Source organism: Talaromyces amestolkiae (assembly GCF_001896365.1).
Source record: "Talaromyces amestolkiae strain CIB chromosome Unknown scaffold15.1, whole genome shotgun sequence".
NCBI classification, from domain to species: Eukaryota; Fungi; Ascomycota; class Eurotiomycetes; order Eurotiales; family Trichocomaceae; genus Talaromyces; species Talaromyces amestolkiae.
This window is the reverse complement of record NW_024468051.1, coordinates 184,417-200,202: the sequence shown is the minus strand read 5'-3', so window position 1 is coordinate 200,202 and position 15,786 is coordinate 184,417. Positions and strand designations below refer to the sequence as shown.

The 15,786-nt window shown below is 47.4% G+C and overlaps 5 protein-coding genes across 5 annotated transcripts; 3 read left to right on the top strand and 2 right to left on the bottom strand.

The window, feature by feature from the left end:
• Positions 1-251: 251 nt before the first annotated feature.
• BHQ10_007316 (uncharacterized protein) lies at positions 252-1,178 on the bottom strand (the record flags this gene model as incomplete). Its single annotated transcript, XM_040879999.1, has 1 exon — positions 252-1,178. One exon carries the CDS (start codon positions 1,176-1,178, stop codon positions 252-254), a length of 927 nt encoding a protein of 308 aa, XP_040735820.1.
• A 2,319-nt stretch (positions 1,179-3,497) lies between these two features.
• On the top strand, positions 3,498-7,217 carry BHQ10_007315 (uncharacterized protein; the record flags this gene model as incomplete). Its single annotated transcript, XM_040879998.1, has 2 exons — positions 3,498-4,017; positions 4,084-7,217. The coding sequence occupies 2 exons, from the start codon at positions 3,498-3,500 to the stop codon at positions 7,215-7,217; spliced, it is 3,654 nt and encodes a 1,217-aa protein (XP_040735819.1).
• A 1,264-nt stretch (positions 7,218-8,481) lies between these two features.
• On the bottom strand, positions 8,482-10,493 carry BHQ10_007314 (uncharacterized protein; the record flags this gene model as incomplete). The annotated part of the gene is made up of 4 exons (XM_040879997.1): positions 8,482-8,746; positions 8,800-9,161; positions 9,221-9,297; positions 9,455-10,493. 4 exons carry the CDS (start codon positions 10,491-10,493, stop codon positions 8,482-8,484), a joined length of 1,743 nt encoding a protein of 580 aa, XP_040735818.1.
• Positions 10,494-11,107: 614 nt separating this feature from the next.
• BHQ10_007313 (uncharacterized protein) lies at positions 11,108-11,737 on the top strand (the record flags this gene model as incomplete). The annotated part of the gene is made up of 2 exons (XM_040879996.1): positions 11,108-11,174; positions 11,226-11,737. The coding sequence occupies 2 exons, from the start codon at positions 11,108-11,110 to the stop codon at positions 11,735-11,737; spliced, it is 579 nt and encodes a 192-aa protein (XP_040735817.1).
• Positions 11,738-12,191: 454 nt separating this feature from the next.
• On the top strand, positions 12,192-15,616 carry BHQ10_007312 (uncharacterized protein; the record flags this gene model as incomplete). Its single annotated transcript, XM_040879995.1, has 5 exons — positions 12,192-12,320; positions 12,372-12,585; positions 12,641-14,052; positions 14,678-14,885; positions 15,447-15,616. 5 exons carry the CDS (start codon positions 12,192-12,194, stop codon positions 15,614-15,616), a joined length of 2,133 nt encoding a protein of 710 aa, XP_040735816.1.
• Between the last annotated feature and the right edge of the window lie 170 nt (positions 15,617-15,786).

Sequence of the window (15,786 nt, the reverse complement as noted above, 5' to 3'; positions counted from 1 at the left end):
TATGTATCATCTACAAGAAACCTGCTTGCAAAATGCTTCCAGTCCTGAGTAGCCAATGGCGTTCGTCAACTGTGAACCACAGTAGTGGATTGTACTTGAATCTCGAGCATTCTGTTTAATTTTTCTGGTGAACTACAGTAAGATGTATATGTAAAAAAATTTCTCAAAGGATAGGCAAAAATGGTCTGGTTTTGTTGGAAGAGACGCCAGTAAGTGAATGACAATCGTGATCAAGTGATCATTGTTTCACCTTAATAATCCGCCGCATAATCATACCCCGAAGCAACATGAATTTCGACTGTGCCAGCGGTGTCCTGTACTTTGATGTAAACTAGATCTAGGAGTCCATCGCCGTCCCAGTCAATCATTTGCCAAGTGCCATTGTCCTCAACAGAGAAAGTAGTCGCTACGCTTTGCACAGTCGTCTCGTAGCCTGAGGCACCGGAGACAATCGTCACCTCAACGTAGCCGGAGGATGTGTTGATGTTTTGGATGTAGACAAGATCAATGTTTCCATTGTTTGCATAGTCCACAATTTGCCAAGTCCCATCATTTCCGATACTGAAAGATGTTGTGATGTCCTTCGTCAATGTCTTAAAGCTGGATGCACCAGATGCAACCTTGATTTCGACTTTGTTGGAAGCTGTGTTGCTGTTCTGAATATATACGAGGTCTAGGCTTCCGTCGCCGTCGTAATCAGTCATCTGCCATCTTCCGTTGATTTGTGAATCAAAGACAGTTTGCGTCTGCAGTATGAGAGTCTGGTAGTTTGAAGCGCCCGAAGCAATTTTGACTTCCACCTTTCCTGATGCCGTGTTTCGATTCTGTATGTAGATTAAATCCAAGTTTCCGTCATTGTCGTAATCGGCAAGTTGCCAAACTCCATTGCTTCCCGGTAGGAATACAGCGTTCTGGTTGTAGACCAAGTAATCGTACTCGTAAGCGGCAGCGGCGACTTCAACTTGGACATTGCTGAGGCTTGGATTGCTTGTCTGGATGTAAACCATGTCGGCATCATAATAGTTTTCGTACCAGGCCATCTGCCATGTCCCATACTCTGCTGGGGCCGGAAAAGCTGAGCCATGTTCCATGACTCGATACTGGTAAGGTGAAGCTGAGACAAATTGAATTTGCCATGCCAATCGAAGCAGTGCTGGGAACAGTGCTTGCTTGAGCATTGTGATCAATGTATCAGCTGCAATGCAAGCCCCCAACAAAAAGTAAATTGTATCAAGGAAAGACGTTTATAGGTCCTGTGAAGAGACGTTGGCGATTGCACGCGGAAGCGTCGGATTGACTTTATCAAAAACTACGGTTACTTAAGGGTCGTTTTCAAAGAAAGCAGTAGGTCAAAATCCATCACGATCCTTCTCCATTCAGGGGCCAACCAGAGAAAACCCCTCTTACACTTCAATAGTCAGGTTGAAAGACCAAGCGTTCTCGGCAAAAGAAGCCAAATCGGACATTGATAATTTCACACTGCACTGAGGCGTTTCCCGGGATTCTCCCAGTTTTAATTCAATCCTACTCAGCCAGCCGAGTTCACTTAGCATGCAGACTTACTAAGTACAGTGCACAGAGCGAAGCCACACAGTGGAACCTGCCTACGTATAAAGGTAGCCCTTCGAGTCAGATCCCGTGGGTCCCATCTTCACAATCACCGCTACTAGGCATGCTTTTGGTCAGAACTGACATTAGCTCTATGCAGGAACCCGGGAATAGTACAACCCCTTCTTAAACGCCAATAGCAAGTCATAGAAGATGTTTGCATTGTCTCTAGCTTACCATATATTTTTCTCGGCGCTATTAGTCTTTCTGAAGTGATAATAGCAACGTAGTAACAAATCAATTTCGAAAGATGGGGCTTTTTACCCCCGTTCCGGCTCACTTTTTTTTAATTTTATCTTGGCGCCAGGGTGACTGGATGAACTTCCAACATAGGATAAAAATCGAGTTTCTAGGGCTGAACTAAGCAATGCTAGTCGGTTGTTTTTGCCATGTGCCAGAAGCAAGCGGAGAATTACTGACTTTTGCCCCGCTGAGCGGAGCCGGTGCTTGCGTGTCCTGATAAAAGAAAGCTTTTTTAAGCACAAGCCTCTCCAGTATACTGACAAAAGACTGTACTGCTATTACTGCGTACTCCATAGGTAGGGGTATTTCATGGTCTATACTTCTTGGATCATGATGGCCGGCCTGCTCTGTAGCCATGTTACCCGAGGTTCTAGCCCTAACCTGCAATTTGAGAGTACCTAGCCGAGTGCCAAGCAGCCATGACAGGTACAGGAAGCTTATTTATTCGCAAATTCATCGTTTACTTTAAACCTAGTTTGACTCACGAGGCACATTTGCCCAGGTGATCTCGGTGATGCCGAATAGATATCCGACTTTGAGGGAAAGGGGGGATCTGTATAGACTTTGTTGTGAGATACGGGTAATAATTTCATGTCTCTCTTTTCTGTGAGTCTGCTCTTTTCCCCCAAAAGATAAGTAGGCAATGGCTTTATTAAGTATGAGAAGATCATGTCATCTCCTTATAACCTGGCTATTCTGGTCATAGCAGTAAAGCGTCTGTGTCTACTATTGTCTGGTGAGAATTTTTCATCACAAAATACATAAATCCACTAATAAGTTGCTCCGTGGCTGGTCTACTGTAATTGAGCTTTTTGAGCCGGAGGCTGTCAAAATGTCGCTAAGACCGATTATGTTGCCCCACTGGAACTCCGATGCCCTGACTGCTGAAAGAGGAAGGGGCAACGACCTCTGGATTGCTTGATTGTACCTAGTAAATCCTCTTACCGCTTATACTGGGAGTTACAAATACTGATGGGTTTTGAGCTCCGCGTACATTCTCGCTTTGATTTTTCATGTTGTTGCTCTTTTCATGTGTTTAACCACTCTTTTGTTCGTTTGGATAATTTAAATCACTTACTATGTGGTCGTCGCTCTTTACTCTCTTGAGCATATTGCTCATTACTACGTTCGTTTCAGGTCTTTCAAAGGACAATATTGACGGTCAAAATGACGAATCCTGGACTGTTACAATCACGAGGACTAGCTACACTACAATCTGCCCCTGTACTACCGCTGTTCTTTCTCTCCCAACAGGACTCACTGCATTCCCAACATCTGCTGGTTTCGAATACTCGTCGGGCTCGTCGGCAACGGTAACTGATTCCGGCCATTCATTAGGAGCAACCTCCTTGGTATCCGGAGAATCAGGAAAAGTCAGCACATATAGCCACTCTCTCACTTCACACTCTTCTAGACCCAGTCAGTCTGCCGTATTCTCTTCCTCGGMTGTGAATAGGAATTCGTCTAGTAGACTTCATCATACACATGCGCATACTGGCACGACTATCCCTTCAAAGCCGGGTCACTCGTCAGGCTCTGTATCACGTTCATCTGCGCGCATTTTGCCTTCTACATCGTCTGCCACGCATGGCTCTCATTCTTTGTCTTCTATTTCATTGTCTCAAACCGCGGGCTCATCTACGAGTATGACTCTGTCTGGTGGCTCGCAGCCGTCAGCTTCTTCATCAGCTATTATCAGACCTAGCTCGAGTGCACGTGTCAATCCCTCTCAAACGGTACAATCATCCAGTGCCATACGTGTATCACCGTCTGCAACACAGACACCCTTGGTACTATATGTCGAGCCAAGTCAGTTGAAACGCAAACGACAAATATATAACACCGCAGTCCTGATTGGATCCGGATATGTGACAGCCTCTTGCTCGGATGCAGATGTTTTCTACGTCGATGGAACAAGTCTGTACGACGGAGACCTGTTGGTCTCTACAGATGCCGGTGTATCCCAGATTCAGTTCGTTGGATCGCAAAACCACGGGGCAATTACCGGCACATTCTCTGTGGCAAATGGCATTCTTGCTTGGACAAATGCGGCCTTCCCAGCAGGCCAAGCCCAATTTTGTGTTATGGACAGCACTGTATACGCAGTTTTCGATGACGAACTACCCTTAGGCTGTACACAAGTCACTATCGCCGCAGTACCATACTGTAAGTTATTCTTCAGTGTAACCAGTGTCTTATTTTAACCCCAATGACTAATCTGAATATTGGTAGCCTCCATATGCCCTGGCGGCACTGCGTCAACCACCTTCCATCCGATCACAACGACTCCTACCCCTACACCAACAGCAACAGGCATTCCTACTTGTGCTGCCAGTTCTGACCCCGAGCTTAGCACTACCGTCCTGCCTGCTATTGATCCAAGTGTTGATTTGTCGTCGCCCCTCAATTTGCCCCCTTCCATGTACGCTACACTATACTATGCACAACCTTCCGGCTCAACTATCGTGCAAGTCGTTTACACTATGCTTTACCCACAAGTCACACTGGAGAACTCTCAGGACATTGATACTGTTACCTGCTCAGGTGGTGAAACCATGACCATAGTTTTGTCAACTAAAGTTGCATATAACATTGTCAGCCAATGGCCTCAGTCTGACTTAATCCTGATCACCAACACAGCAAGCTGCAACTCCGCATCTCAAAGAGGAGTCTATATGGTATCATCTTATACAGCCGATGAGTCCAGCCTCACTGTCACTTTACAAATTTCTGCAACAACTTGGGCCGACGTTTCTGAAACTATGCAGATCAGCTATGGTACTGGTAGCACCAATTCTGGAAGTTCAGTCTCTTACACGCCTTCTTGCTCAGCTCCGATCGCAACTTCCACTTCGCCTAGCTCTGCTACTAGCACTGATGTTTCGTACGCTGACCTTACACCAGAGGAAAAGAAGATCGTGGCTTATCTCACGGCCAATAACACATATGATGACAACGGCAACATTGCTGTCACCATGCCAGCTTCGACTACTAGTGTAACAGCTCCGTCATACGATCCAAATGCAACATCCAACTCGACTGGACAAGCGGCTCTGGAAGATGCACTCCAAGCAGCCGGCCTTCCATCACCTGCTGACCTATGGGGTCAGACTGCAAACAGCCTAGCTGGTTACTGCTCTAATGGTGTATACGTCCCTCCTACAACAGTGTATTCTAAGCGTGATCTGCCTTCGGCTCAAATCGGCCCTGTACGCCGTAAAGATCCAATGCATGTCCTCGCCAAACGGTCCGACGACGTCAATGACGAATCGTGGTGGGAGTATCTTTGGGATGTCGGCTGCAATGATATTGTGGATGAGATCATCGGCGCCTTTGATGAAGAGGTTGGAGAAATTGTTGAGCTAATCTGTGATATGAAAGAGCTTTATGATGATGTCTCGGAAGCATATGCCAACCGTGATGCCATCAAGTGTGTCTTTACTGGATGTTATCTTGAGGAGACCATTGCTACTTACTGGAACTACACATACGTTTGGGATACAAGCTTCTCCATTCCTGCTCAAAATATCATCACATCCTCTGTCGGTACTGTCAGCTGCGTCGACTGCGCGCTTACCATCTCTGAAGTTCAATTCGTCGGTAGTGTCATGATTGCCACCTCCACCGGTGCGATTGAGAGTGCATACATGACTCCCACTCTGAGCTGGGAAGCAAATATTGTCATGGGTCTTGACACGACTGATGCTTGGTCTGGTGAATGGGACTACGCGTTCCCAACGTTGAACTTTGACGACCCTATCACGGTTCCAGGAGAGTTTACAATCACGCCTGCCATTACATACAGTCTCGGCGTTCAATGGTCAACTTCGGCCGCTGTTAGCTTTACGGGTGGTGCGTCCATCAGTGTTACTGGCGGTACTATGTATCTCGATTTCACACAGAGTGCTGCTTCACAGATCTCCAACTGGTCCCCGAGTGTTCAGTACACCTACCCCGTCTTTACAAAGGCAGCTACCGTTTCATTTATTCCGATCATGAGATACTCTCTTTCCATCGGCGTCAATATCGAGAATCAAGCATACAAAGCGCAGCCGATCTATATAAACAGCGCTGAGGCAGTAGGATTCAATGCAGCCCTGATTGAGACTGACGGCGGTGCGTGCTCTGCTGGTCAACTCGAGATGACATCTTACACGAATGTCACCAACAGCCTCGTTTTCACTGGAGGCTCTTCAAAGGTTCTTTCGTCAAATGGGGATGTTGCTGGTCTGACAAAGTGCTTCACCGTCCCCAACGACGTGCCAACAGCAGATGAAATCAGCTCCATGCGCAGTCAAGGTGCAGCATTCTGCACAGCGTACCTTGATTACAGTCCACCAACAAGAGTTGCGTATGCTGTTACTACCACCACGACTCCTAGTACTACACAAATCACTCTTCCCACGACCATCTCAACCGCTTCGACCATTTATCAATATCCTACCGTTACGAGCGTGTTCACTCAAACTACCACTGTGAATCCTACCTCGTACGTCACCTCCAGCGGGTCCCAGTCTCTCGGTGACTCGTACATGCGCAAGAGAGCTCTTGAAACTGCTGCGCCTACAAATCCTTTCAGTGTGAGAGGCGCCGCACCAAAGTCCACTGGAGCTGCTCATAAGTTACGTGCACGAACTGTGTCTGAGCCGGCTTTTGCTTCTACCTGGGATGCAACCAAACTCTCTCTCGCCTGTTCACAAGTTGCCACCGGAACCGTGACGAAGACGTTCTATAGCTCGACCGCAACTGCCTACTCGGGTGTTGTGACCAATACCGCTTACAGCACCGTAGACGTTCTCGGAACACTCTACACCGAGACCTTTTCACGTGCTGTAGTCTCGTACACTGCAACCACTGTCACTGCTTCCGCAACAAGTACAGCAACCGTCACAACGGCAAGCAATTGTCCACTGCAGTCACAGGTTTCCTGCTTCACCATTAGCGCCTCAGGAGCAGACCACATCAATGGAAAACAACTTTACATGGCTGATGGTCACTCTTCCCCAGTTTGGGGTGGATGGGGAGCCGGCTACGAGCTCGCTACATTCTACATGACTTGCTCAGGAGACCTTGTCGCTTTGCCTTCTATGCAGGTCCTGACGACAGCTGAAGATATGTGGGTTGAGTTCGGCGACTTTACGAGCAGTAGCGCGGTTACGAATCAGAAGTGTATCCAGGACACGGCTGCTGGTACATTGAGTTGTGGTGCTGGATGGTATGCCATGACACCTGTTGCCAGGGATATCAATGACTTCAGAGCGTTCAGTGGGTATTGGCAACCTATCTGGAGCGATGGTTCAGACACGGATACGCTGACGCCGGTGACTTTGACATACGAAACTGTGACTTGCCCATGTCAGTATTGATCGACTATGCATGGTTATTAAGCTGTTTACTCAGCAGAGATGAGCCAGTAGTACTTCCCGATAAGGGCTTCTAGTGTATTTTACATATTTAGTGTTATTGGGGAATAATGTTGGTTCGAGTAATATTAATCATTTGATACAATCCCGAAATAATGTACAATCACATCACAGTAGCAATCTTGTGACAATGCCCGTAATATGGGCCAAATTCGATCTTGTCATGTCCATTTCTAACCCAGCCATGAACGCTTCTGTGGCACCGTGCTCTGAGCTGTAGGCCGAGAATTCTTATTTGTAGTATTGTTGGCAGGGTTATCTTCAGGGACTCGAAGATTCGTATGCTCAAAGATGGCGCGATAATTACCTTCTCCAATGATCTTTTCCAAAGGACCCTTTTCAGATAATTGATTCAATACAGATCTGGCCGCGCGCACTCTTTGAAGCCATGCGTTGTAGTGTGAAACAAGCATAGCGTTTGTTTTTCCGACACGTAGTCTGTGAGGCGAGCCCTCTTTGATAGTAACTAATCTGAAGTATGACCTATCGAGTTGCTGTTCCAGGTGTTTCCGGCGTTTCTCTGGCATTGCGAAATCTTGAACCTTCGATTCGTGATCATCGATGAACCGGCGCAACCCCATGCAATCAGAACAAGTACATCGGATGGTAGTCCTGCTTTTCCAGTCTGCTGGTGGTGGACGAACTTTTTTGACATAGCCATCCACGTATACCCTCAGCAATTCGATGATGAAGTTCTTTTCGTCGGCAGTCGGAGGTCTGCTTGTCTGTGCTATAAGCTCACATATTGTTACTGCCACAGGAAATAGAAGCTCGTGGAAAGCAGTGCTCGCTGCGCTACCCCTGACATTATTGGCATATTTGAGAAGAGCGCTCATTATACCTTGGGTGTCAGTATTTTCGGAATTAGCAAACTTGATCAAATTGATCGCCAAATTCGGAGAAACACAGATACTCCCTCGCTTAGGTCTTTCCCAAATACCAAAGCCAAAACGATATTTGCTGTTGTGGTTATGAGTGACACGGAAAGTCAAGTCTATCTCGTGTTCAATCTTGAAAGACTGGATAACTCTCGGAAGAAGGCCTTTAATCATCCTGCCTACCGCATTCTTGTCTAGGTCGTCTCCTAGTAAGTCTTTTGTGGATAGAATGAGTGACGCGGTAAAAGTGGTATTCTCCACATGGCTGAGCAACCATCTTTCAATTCTGCTGATGTTAGACGCATAGTTTCTAGAATCAGAGGAATATCTCACTTTTCAAGCGACCCCATTATGGGCATCTCCCTCAAGTTTTGTGCTACCTTTTGTCCATCCGACTCCAAGCCTGTGAGTCCTTCATGAACTGCCGTAAGGAACGTCGCTTGTTGCCATTCTACCACCTCAGTCGAAGGGGTTAGGTTTCTCTGTGTACAGACCGATAAATATTCTCTCGTGATATCATAAAGGAGTCGCAGATCTAGGATATCTTTACGCCCATACCCGAAAACATCCGTGCCCTTGAGCTTTGTGTCTAGACTAGACTTCAGAGTTAGTACAATAATTCGACCCATTCTAGGACTTGGACTTACGCTGAGCGTATTGGATTTAGTCCATGATCTGCAATAGCCTTGGCGATGAAGGCTTTGTGAGAGGATGAGAGGTATCTATTGAGCAACAGAGCCCGGTTGAACAATTCAAAGTCGGCGAATTCCAAAGATCTCGTGAGAATTAAATCTATGAACCTCTCACGAGCTTCTTCGTCTGCATGATATTCCAATCCAGCCAAGATGCTGCAGACGTGTGCCAGTGCCTTCTTCACCAAGATCTCGTCCGATTGCTGCGTCAGCATGCGTTCACATTCTTCCATAATATGCTTGACATCGCCCTGATCTTTTTTCAACCGTTCGATTTCGAATAGAAAGCTGACCGCTTTGGGCACAATCAAAAGGCCCTATAATACTGTGAGACGTGGAGAACAGAGATAGGGGTGATTTCCGCAGATAAACTTACAGTCGGTCGGTAAAAGTGAGTCGCATGAGCTCCCTCATTGCCTGTAAAACCTTCAAAGTCTTCATCATCCGGATCGCCTTTAAAAAGCGTCATCTTGGATTATCATGTTCTCGGAGAATGAGAGATTTATTCCTGCCACAACGCCTTGCGTGTCTACAACATGAAGTAATTCGAGACTGTCTTCATATACGTCTTCGAGAGTATGGTAATCTTCATTGTCAAGGCTGCGCCCACGACCGTAATAGCCGCCGTAATAGTCATCGTCTTGTACTCCTCCCGTAACAGACTTCTCAATATTCGCTAGGTAAATATCACAGCCGTTCTTCAGGCAGGCCTCCTGTAACTGGACGAAACGATGTCGATCGACCCCCTTGAGTTTAGCAACGCTGAGCTCTGCAATCGAATACTGGTGATCAAGTAAGTAGACAAGCGCTGCAGGGCACTTGTCTTCGACTTCAGAATCCCAACTCTGTAGACGGTGCTTTGAGTTTTCAATGGCGAGAGTCCACGCAGCAAACAGCTTGTTGAGGCTTCCTACCTTATCACCACGAAATTTGATTAGTGCTGCTGAGGGACGATGAATCAAGTTGTAAACGGACACGATTCTATAGCCGGATCGGACAGGTTTCACTTCATGCATGACATCAGCATACCAAGCAGCCCATGAGAAGCCGTATTCAGAGTTTGAGGCTGTACAAAATCTTAGACTTTCGCCCTTATGCGAGGCAATGACTTCACCACCTTCATGTTTTGAAGGCAGACTGATGACAAGTGTCGCAAACATGCCATCTGCCTTTTCAGAGTCCTGGTGTGGTAAGAAAAATGCGCCTTCTTCGTAAATGAGCAGCTTATAAAGTTCCACCTTGACCTCTTCTGGTTTCGCGGTAGTAAGACCAAGACCAGCAATAGCCTGATCTTTGTAAATACCCACTTGTTTTTCCCAAAGCGGGTTTTGAAGGGAAAACTGATTGGCGTCAAGCTGCCAACTCTTGCGCACTGTTTCATTGACCAGCGTCTCTGTTCCCTTACCGTATGGACTCATCCGAGAAGATTGGATCATTGCCTTCGCACTCTCAATTGTTATAGGAAGCCCGATGGCTCCAACGCCGGGTACGTGAAGACCAGGAATAACCGCCGAACTTAGTGCTTTCTGTGTCATGAAAGAACCGCTTGATTTAATTTCTGACAAGGCAAGGTCGAGATTTTGTTTGAGGTCAGAGAGATCTTTCTCCATGCTGTCCTGGCCCGCATTGGCTGCCCTCTTGTTTCGCATGGAAGTATCATTCTCACTGTCTGAGGCAGTGAGGTTAATTGCACACTCTATTGGTTCCATTTTGGCCTCAGACCTGACAGTACGTGTACATGTACTCGGTAAAAGTAGAATTCACAAGGAAAACAGAAGTAGGGTGACGTCTAAAGTGTATGGCAAGACCCGTTCGGACTTCTCCTTTTCCTCCGCGTCTCAACGCGTTCAACGCGTCAAATTGGTCAGGGTTAGGGTATCATTGATGGCTGCGATACACATTTATCGAGCCGAAAGAAGACTTCATTTTCAGGTTGTAAATATATGATAGGTAACCATACAAAGGTGCTGACATAACCCGTCTAATTTATGCATCATCCAATTCACTGTGGCAGTGGAAATGAATCGCCTAGCGAGATCGAAGTGGAATGTACCAGGATTTAGTCACCAAACACCAAAACCAACATAATTCGGGGATGTTTCAGAGAACTCCGGAGAACCTCTTTCAAGCCAACAGATCGCATGCTTGACCCAACTTATTAAAAGAACTGTCCTCCTCTTCAGAACACCTTACACCCTTCAATTCAATAATCTCGATTCTTCAATTTCCTCATACAGTACGATCATCGCTTGTCCTCATCACAATGGCTGACTCTACCCTCGTCAAAACAGCTCAGGTCTCGGCTATCGTGACCGCCGCCGCTGCCTCCGGTATGTACCCATTTAACTCCCTCGAAGCATCACTGACATGTCACGGCGTAGGCGGCATCCTCTCCATCTCCCTCTTCACCATCCCGTCCCTCATTCTCAAGCGTGCACCACAAACCAACGGTCGCACCGCAACCACCCTCGGCGCACCGCTATCCCACATCGCGCGCCAATGGCATTCTGCCTACGACCTCGGACATAAGCTCTTCCCCTCCATGGCCATAACCTCCAGTCTCCTCTACTCATTCGCCGCATACACACTCGGCCGCGAACGTGGCGTGACAGGTCGTCAGGTTGGTTTGCTATACACCGCAGCCGGACTGAACGTCATGATCGCACCGTTTACGTTATTGGCCATTGTGGCTGTTAACAATGTTATCGTGACGTACACTTCGGGAAAGCATGATCTCCCCGCTGATGGCAAGGAGGATGCGCAGGATGAGCAGACTGAAAAGGAGTTTGTCGGTCTGCTGGAGAAGTGGTCGCTGCTCAATGCGATTAGAGGTCTTTTCCCGTTGGCCGGGGCTGGGTTGGGTGCTGCTGTTAGCTTTGGATTGCTGTCTTGAATTTCTGATCTTGCTGGACGCTGGTTGTCTGTTTATGATTGATAGATACCCTCTCTGCTCTCATGGCGCGATCTCTCCTTGAATACCTAGGTATTATCAGTTGAGATATGTTCATTCTGCATCGTACTATTCATTCCAGAGGTCATTATTAACTTATAAAGAAAGTCAACCTTGGAATGGATATTGTTCTGACATTCCAACAACGAATGTTCAGGATCGTGATGACGGAGTGTCTCGTATATATTTCGAAGAATACATACAATTAATTGATGAGAAATGAATGTGCTCTGATTAGCTCCTGCCGAAGTCCGCAGTACCCCGCATTCCTGCCAAACGGGCTTCTGGCCGAAGTCACCAGTTAACCCCAACACTTAAATATATTTCAATTGAACGCACACTTTTTTCATTAAGATCGAAAATAATTGAATTTTAGCACTACTGCATTTCATCGACAATGCCTGAAGAGGCAAAATACATCGACTATTCCCCCGCCCCTCACGGCTCAAAACACGAGGATGGCGCCCCAGTCCTGAACAGATATTCCACTGTTCTGACTCGCGGCCATGATTCCCCTGCCGCACAGGTTGTCTCTATCACGTCAAACTATCGAGTTATCTGATCTGATGTTCGATAGGCAATGCTGTACGCCGCCGGCGTCCCTGATCAAAATGCCATGAAAAAGAGTCCCCAAATCGGAGTTGCGTCGGTCTGGTGGGAAGGCAATCCGTGTAATATGCACTTGTTGGATTTGGGAAAGACGGTGAAGAAGGCTATTACAGATAGAGGATCGATTGCATGGCAGTATAATACTGTTGGTGTTTCGGATGGAATTACCATGGGAACCGAGGGTGAGAAGATAGCGCAGACTGGGTGAGGCTGGAGATGCGCTAATACAATGCATAGGAATGAGATTTTCTCTGCAAACTCGAGAATTGATTGCTGATAGCGTTGAGACGGTCACTTGTGCGCAGTATCATGACGCAAATATTTGCATCCCCGGTTGCGATAAGAACATGCCCGGTGTGATTATGGGCATGGCTCGACACAATCGACCATCTATCATGATTTACGGAGGTACAATCGCCGTCGGATACTCTGATATATTACGAAAGAGAATCAATATTTCCAGCTGTTTCGAAGCCGCAGGTGCTTATGCGTACGATACGCTCCGCCAACCGGACGATGGGGGTGATACGAGCAAAAATAAAGATGAGATTATCGAGGATCTTGAGCGACATGCCTGTCCCGGTGCGGGTGCTTGTGGAGGAATGTTCACGGCGAATACGATGGCCACGGCTATTGAGTCTATGGGATTGAGTCTTCCGGGTTCTTCGTCTACGCCGGCCGAGTCACCCGCGAAGATGCGCGAGTGTGTCAAGGTAGCAGATGCTATCCATGTTTGTATAGAAAAGGATATTACGCCACGGAAACTTCTCACTAAGCGCTCCTTTGAGAATGCCTTGGTCATGACCATGGCCCTGGGTGGAAGTACGAATGCTGTGTTGCACTTTTTGGCAATGGCACGAACCGCCGAGGTAGATTTGACTCTGGACGACTTCCAGAGAGTCAGCGACAAGATCCCATTTATTGCTGATTTGGCGCCGAGTGGTAAGCATTATATGGCTGATTTGTACGAGGTTGGAGGTATTCCATCTGTGCAGAAGCTTTTGATTGCTGCCGGGTTGCTGGATGGTGATATCCCCACGGTGACGGGCAAGACTCTTGCTCAAAATGTGGAGTCTTTCCCCTCACTTGCTCAAGATCAGGTCATTATTAGACCCTTGGACAACCCCATTAAACCTACCGGACATATTCAGATTCTCCGTGGTAATCTAGCTCCGGGAGGTGCAGTGGCCAAGATTACGGGCAAAGAAGGATTAAAATTCACCGGTAGAGCCCGCGTATTCAACAAAGAACACGAACTCAACGACGCCCTCGCCAAGAGCCAGATTCCTCGCGACGAAAACCTGGTCCTGATCGTCCGCTACGAAGGTCCCAAGGGCGGACCCGGCATGCCAGAACAACTCAAAGCCAGCGCAGCATTGATGGGCGCAAAACTCACCAACGTGGCTCTACTCACCGATGGAAGATACTCAGGTGCTAGTCACGGCTTCATTGTAGGCCATATTGTGCCGGAAGCCGCGGTTGGCGGCCCAATTGCCCTTGTGCAAGATGGGGATGTGATTACGATTGATGCGGAGACGAACGAACTCAAAATGGATGTTTCGAAAGAGGAATTGGAGAGACGATCAAAGATTTGGCAACCACCTAAGCCGCAGGTGACACGGGGTGTGATGGCCAAGTATGCTAGGCTGGTAGGGGATGCATCTCACGGGGCATTGACTGATCTTTTTTAATTTCAGTCAGCTGATATGATTTGTTGCTGACTAAAATTCAACGGCTGTCTGTTGGGCAATACAATACAGCTCACAATAGTTGGCACTGCTTAAGGGGCAGTCCCAATAAGTGACGACGTTCACCTCTGGGTGGCTCAATCCTTCTCTATAAAACTAGTGTAAAAACAAAAACTGGACTGCCTATTGAAGTATCTGAGGCGGACTACGGCGTTGTTGTGGAGGCTGTTTAGATGGTGAAACTGCGTAACTTATGTGGAACAAGAAGAAAAAATGGGAAGGCGACGTTGAGGGATGCCACTATCAAACAACATAGGGCCATTACGTTACGTACTATTTATAGTCGGCTAAATGGCAGAGCAAATTTTAGGATTTACCGCTCGCAGACTATAACATTAAAATTGCAGGTACAATCAACAGAGCAAGGCAGTGGGCGCTTGAATAGCTGAGAGAGATATGCAGAATACTTTCCAATTGCAAGTAATTTAACACAAAGAAAGAAAATGGAACCCATGAAGACCCGAGTAGCAATTGCAGGGGGCGGCATCGTCGGTCTAGTGCTGGCTATTCGCTTGATAAAAAAAAGCCGCACCTGGAGGTGCACGTATCATACGAAGCAGCTCAGCGATATTTCGACATTGAAGCGGGCCTCGCTTTGCATCCCAATGAAATTGCTGCCATGCCCTCGATTGGGGAGAAGGTGCGAGATGCCTATTTCAACGACGTCATCAATATCGGAGATGAACAAAGATATTGCTCGACCGAAGTGATTATCACTCAGGGTCCCATGAAGGGTCAGTTGGTTGCTCGGCTGAGCAAGGCCAAGGGGTGCAGGGCCATCAGTCGCGCAGACCTACTCCACACTTTTTCTGCACTGGTTCCCAAGGAAAACATTACCATCGGAAAGAGACTTGATGTCATTCGCAAGGTGGATAGCGGATTATCCTCACATTTCAGGACGGTAGCAGAGCCTCATCTGACGTCCTCATTGGAGCTGATGGGAATAGGAGCGCGACTCAAAGTCACTATCTGGGCCCTAAACACCCTATCACCCTGCCCGTCAACCACGACGGCTGGCTTGTCTATAGAGCTGGGTTGTCTTTTCACGATTTCCCTGATAAAGTTGAAGAAATTAGGCTTACCACGTTCCCATCATGATTGGGCCGCGCTATTACTTTAATGTATATATGATCAAGAAAGGCACACAGATGAACTTAGCCGTAGGCATTCACTCATAAGAACGAGCGGTCAAGCTTGATATCGTGAACTTTGACGGCAAATTCGTGGAAGCAGATACTACAGTATCCGCTCTGGATATATATCTCTTCTATCACTACACTGAGACGGCTCAACAGCTAGCCAGACTAGGTTTCGAGCAGGCTTTGCCGCCATGGGCGGCCACAGAGCACAACCCATCATCATCCTACGTCAGTTTGCAAGGGCGAGCATGTATGATCGACGATACGGCGCATGCTACGGCCTCCCTGGTCCGGCCAGGGCGCCTCGCAAGCGCTCCAAGACGTAGCAGTGATTAATGCGATCTTTGATCATGCTACCGAGATCGATCAGATCACGACGGCTTTCAAGGCGTATGATCTCACGCGCCGTGAAAATTCCCAACTGGTTATAGAGATGACCAGGAAGATAGGGCGAATGTATCTGTTTGCAGAGGGTGATCTTCATGAGCACCCGAAC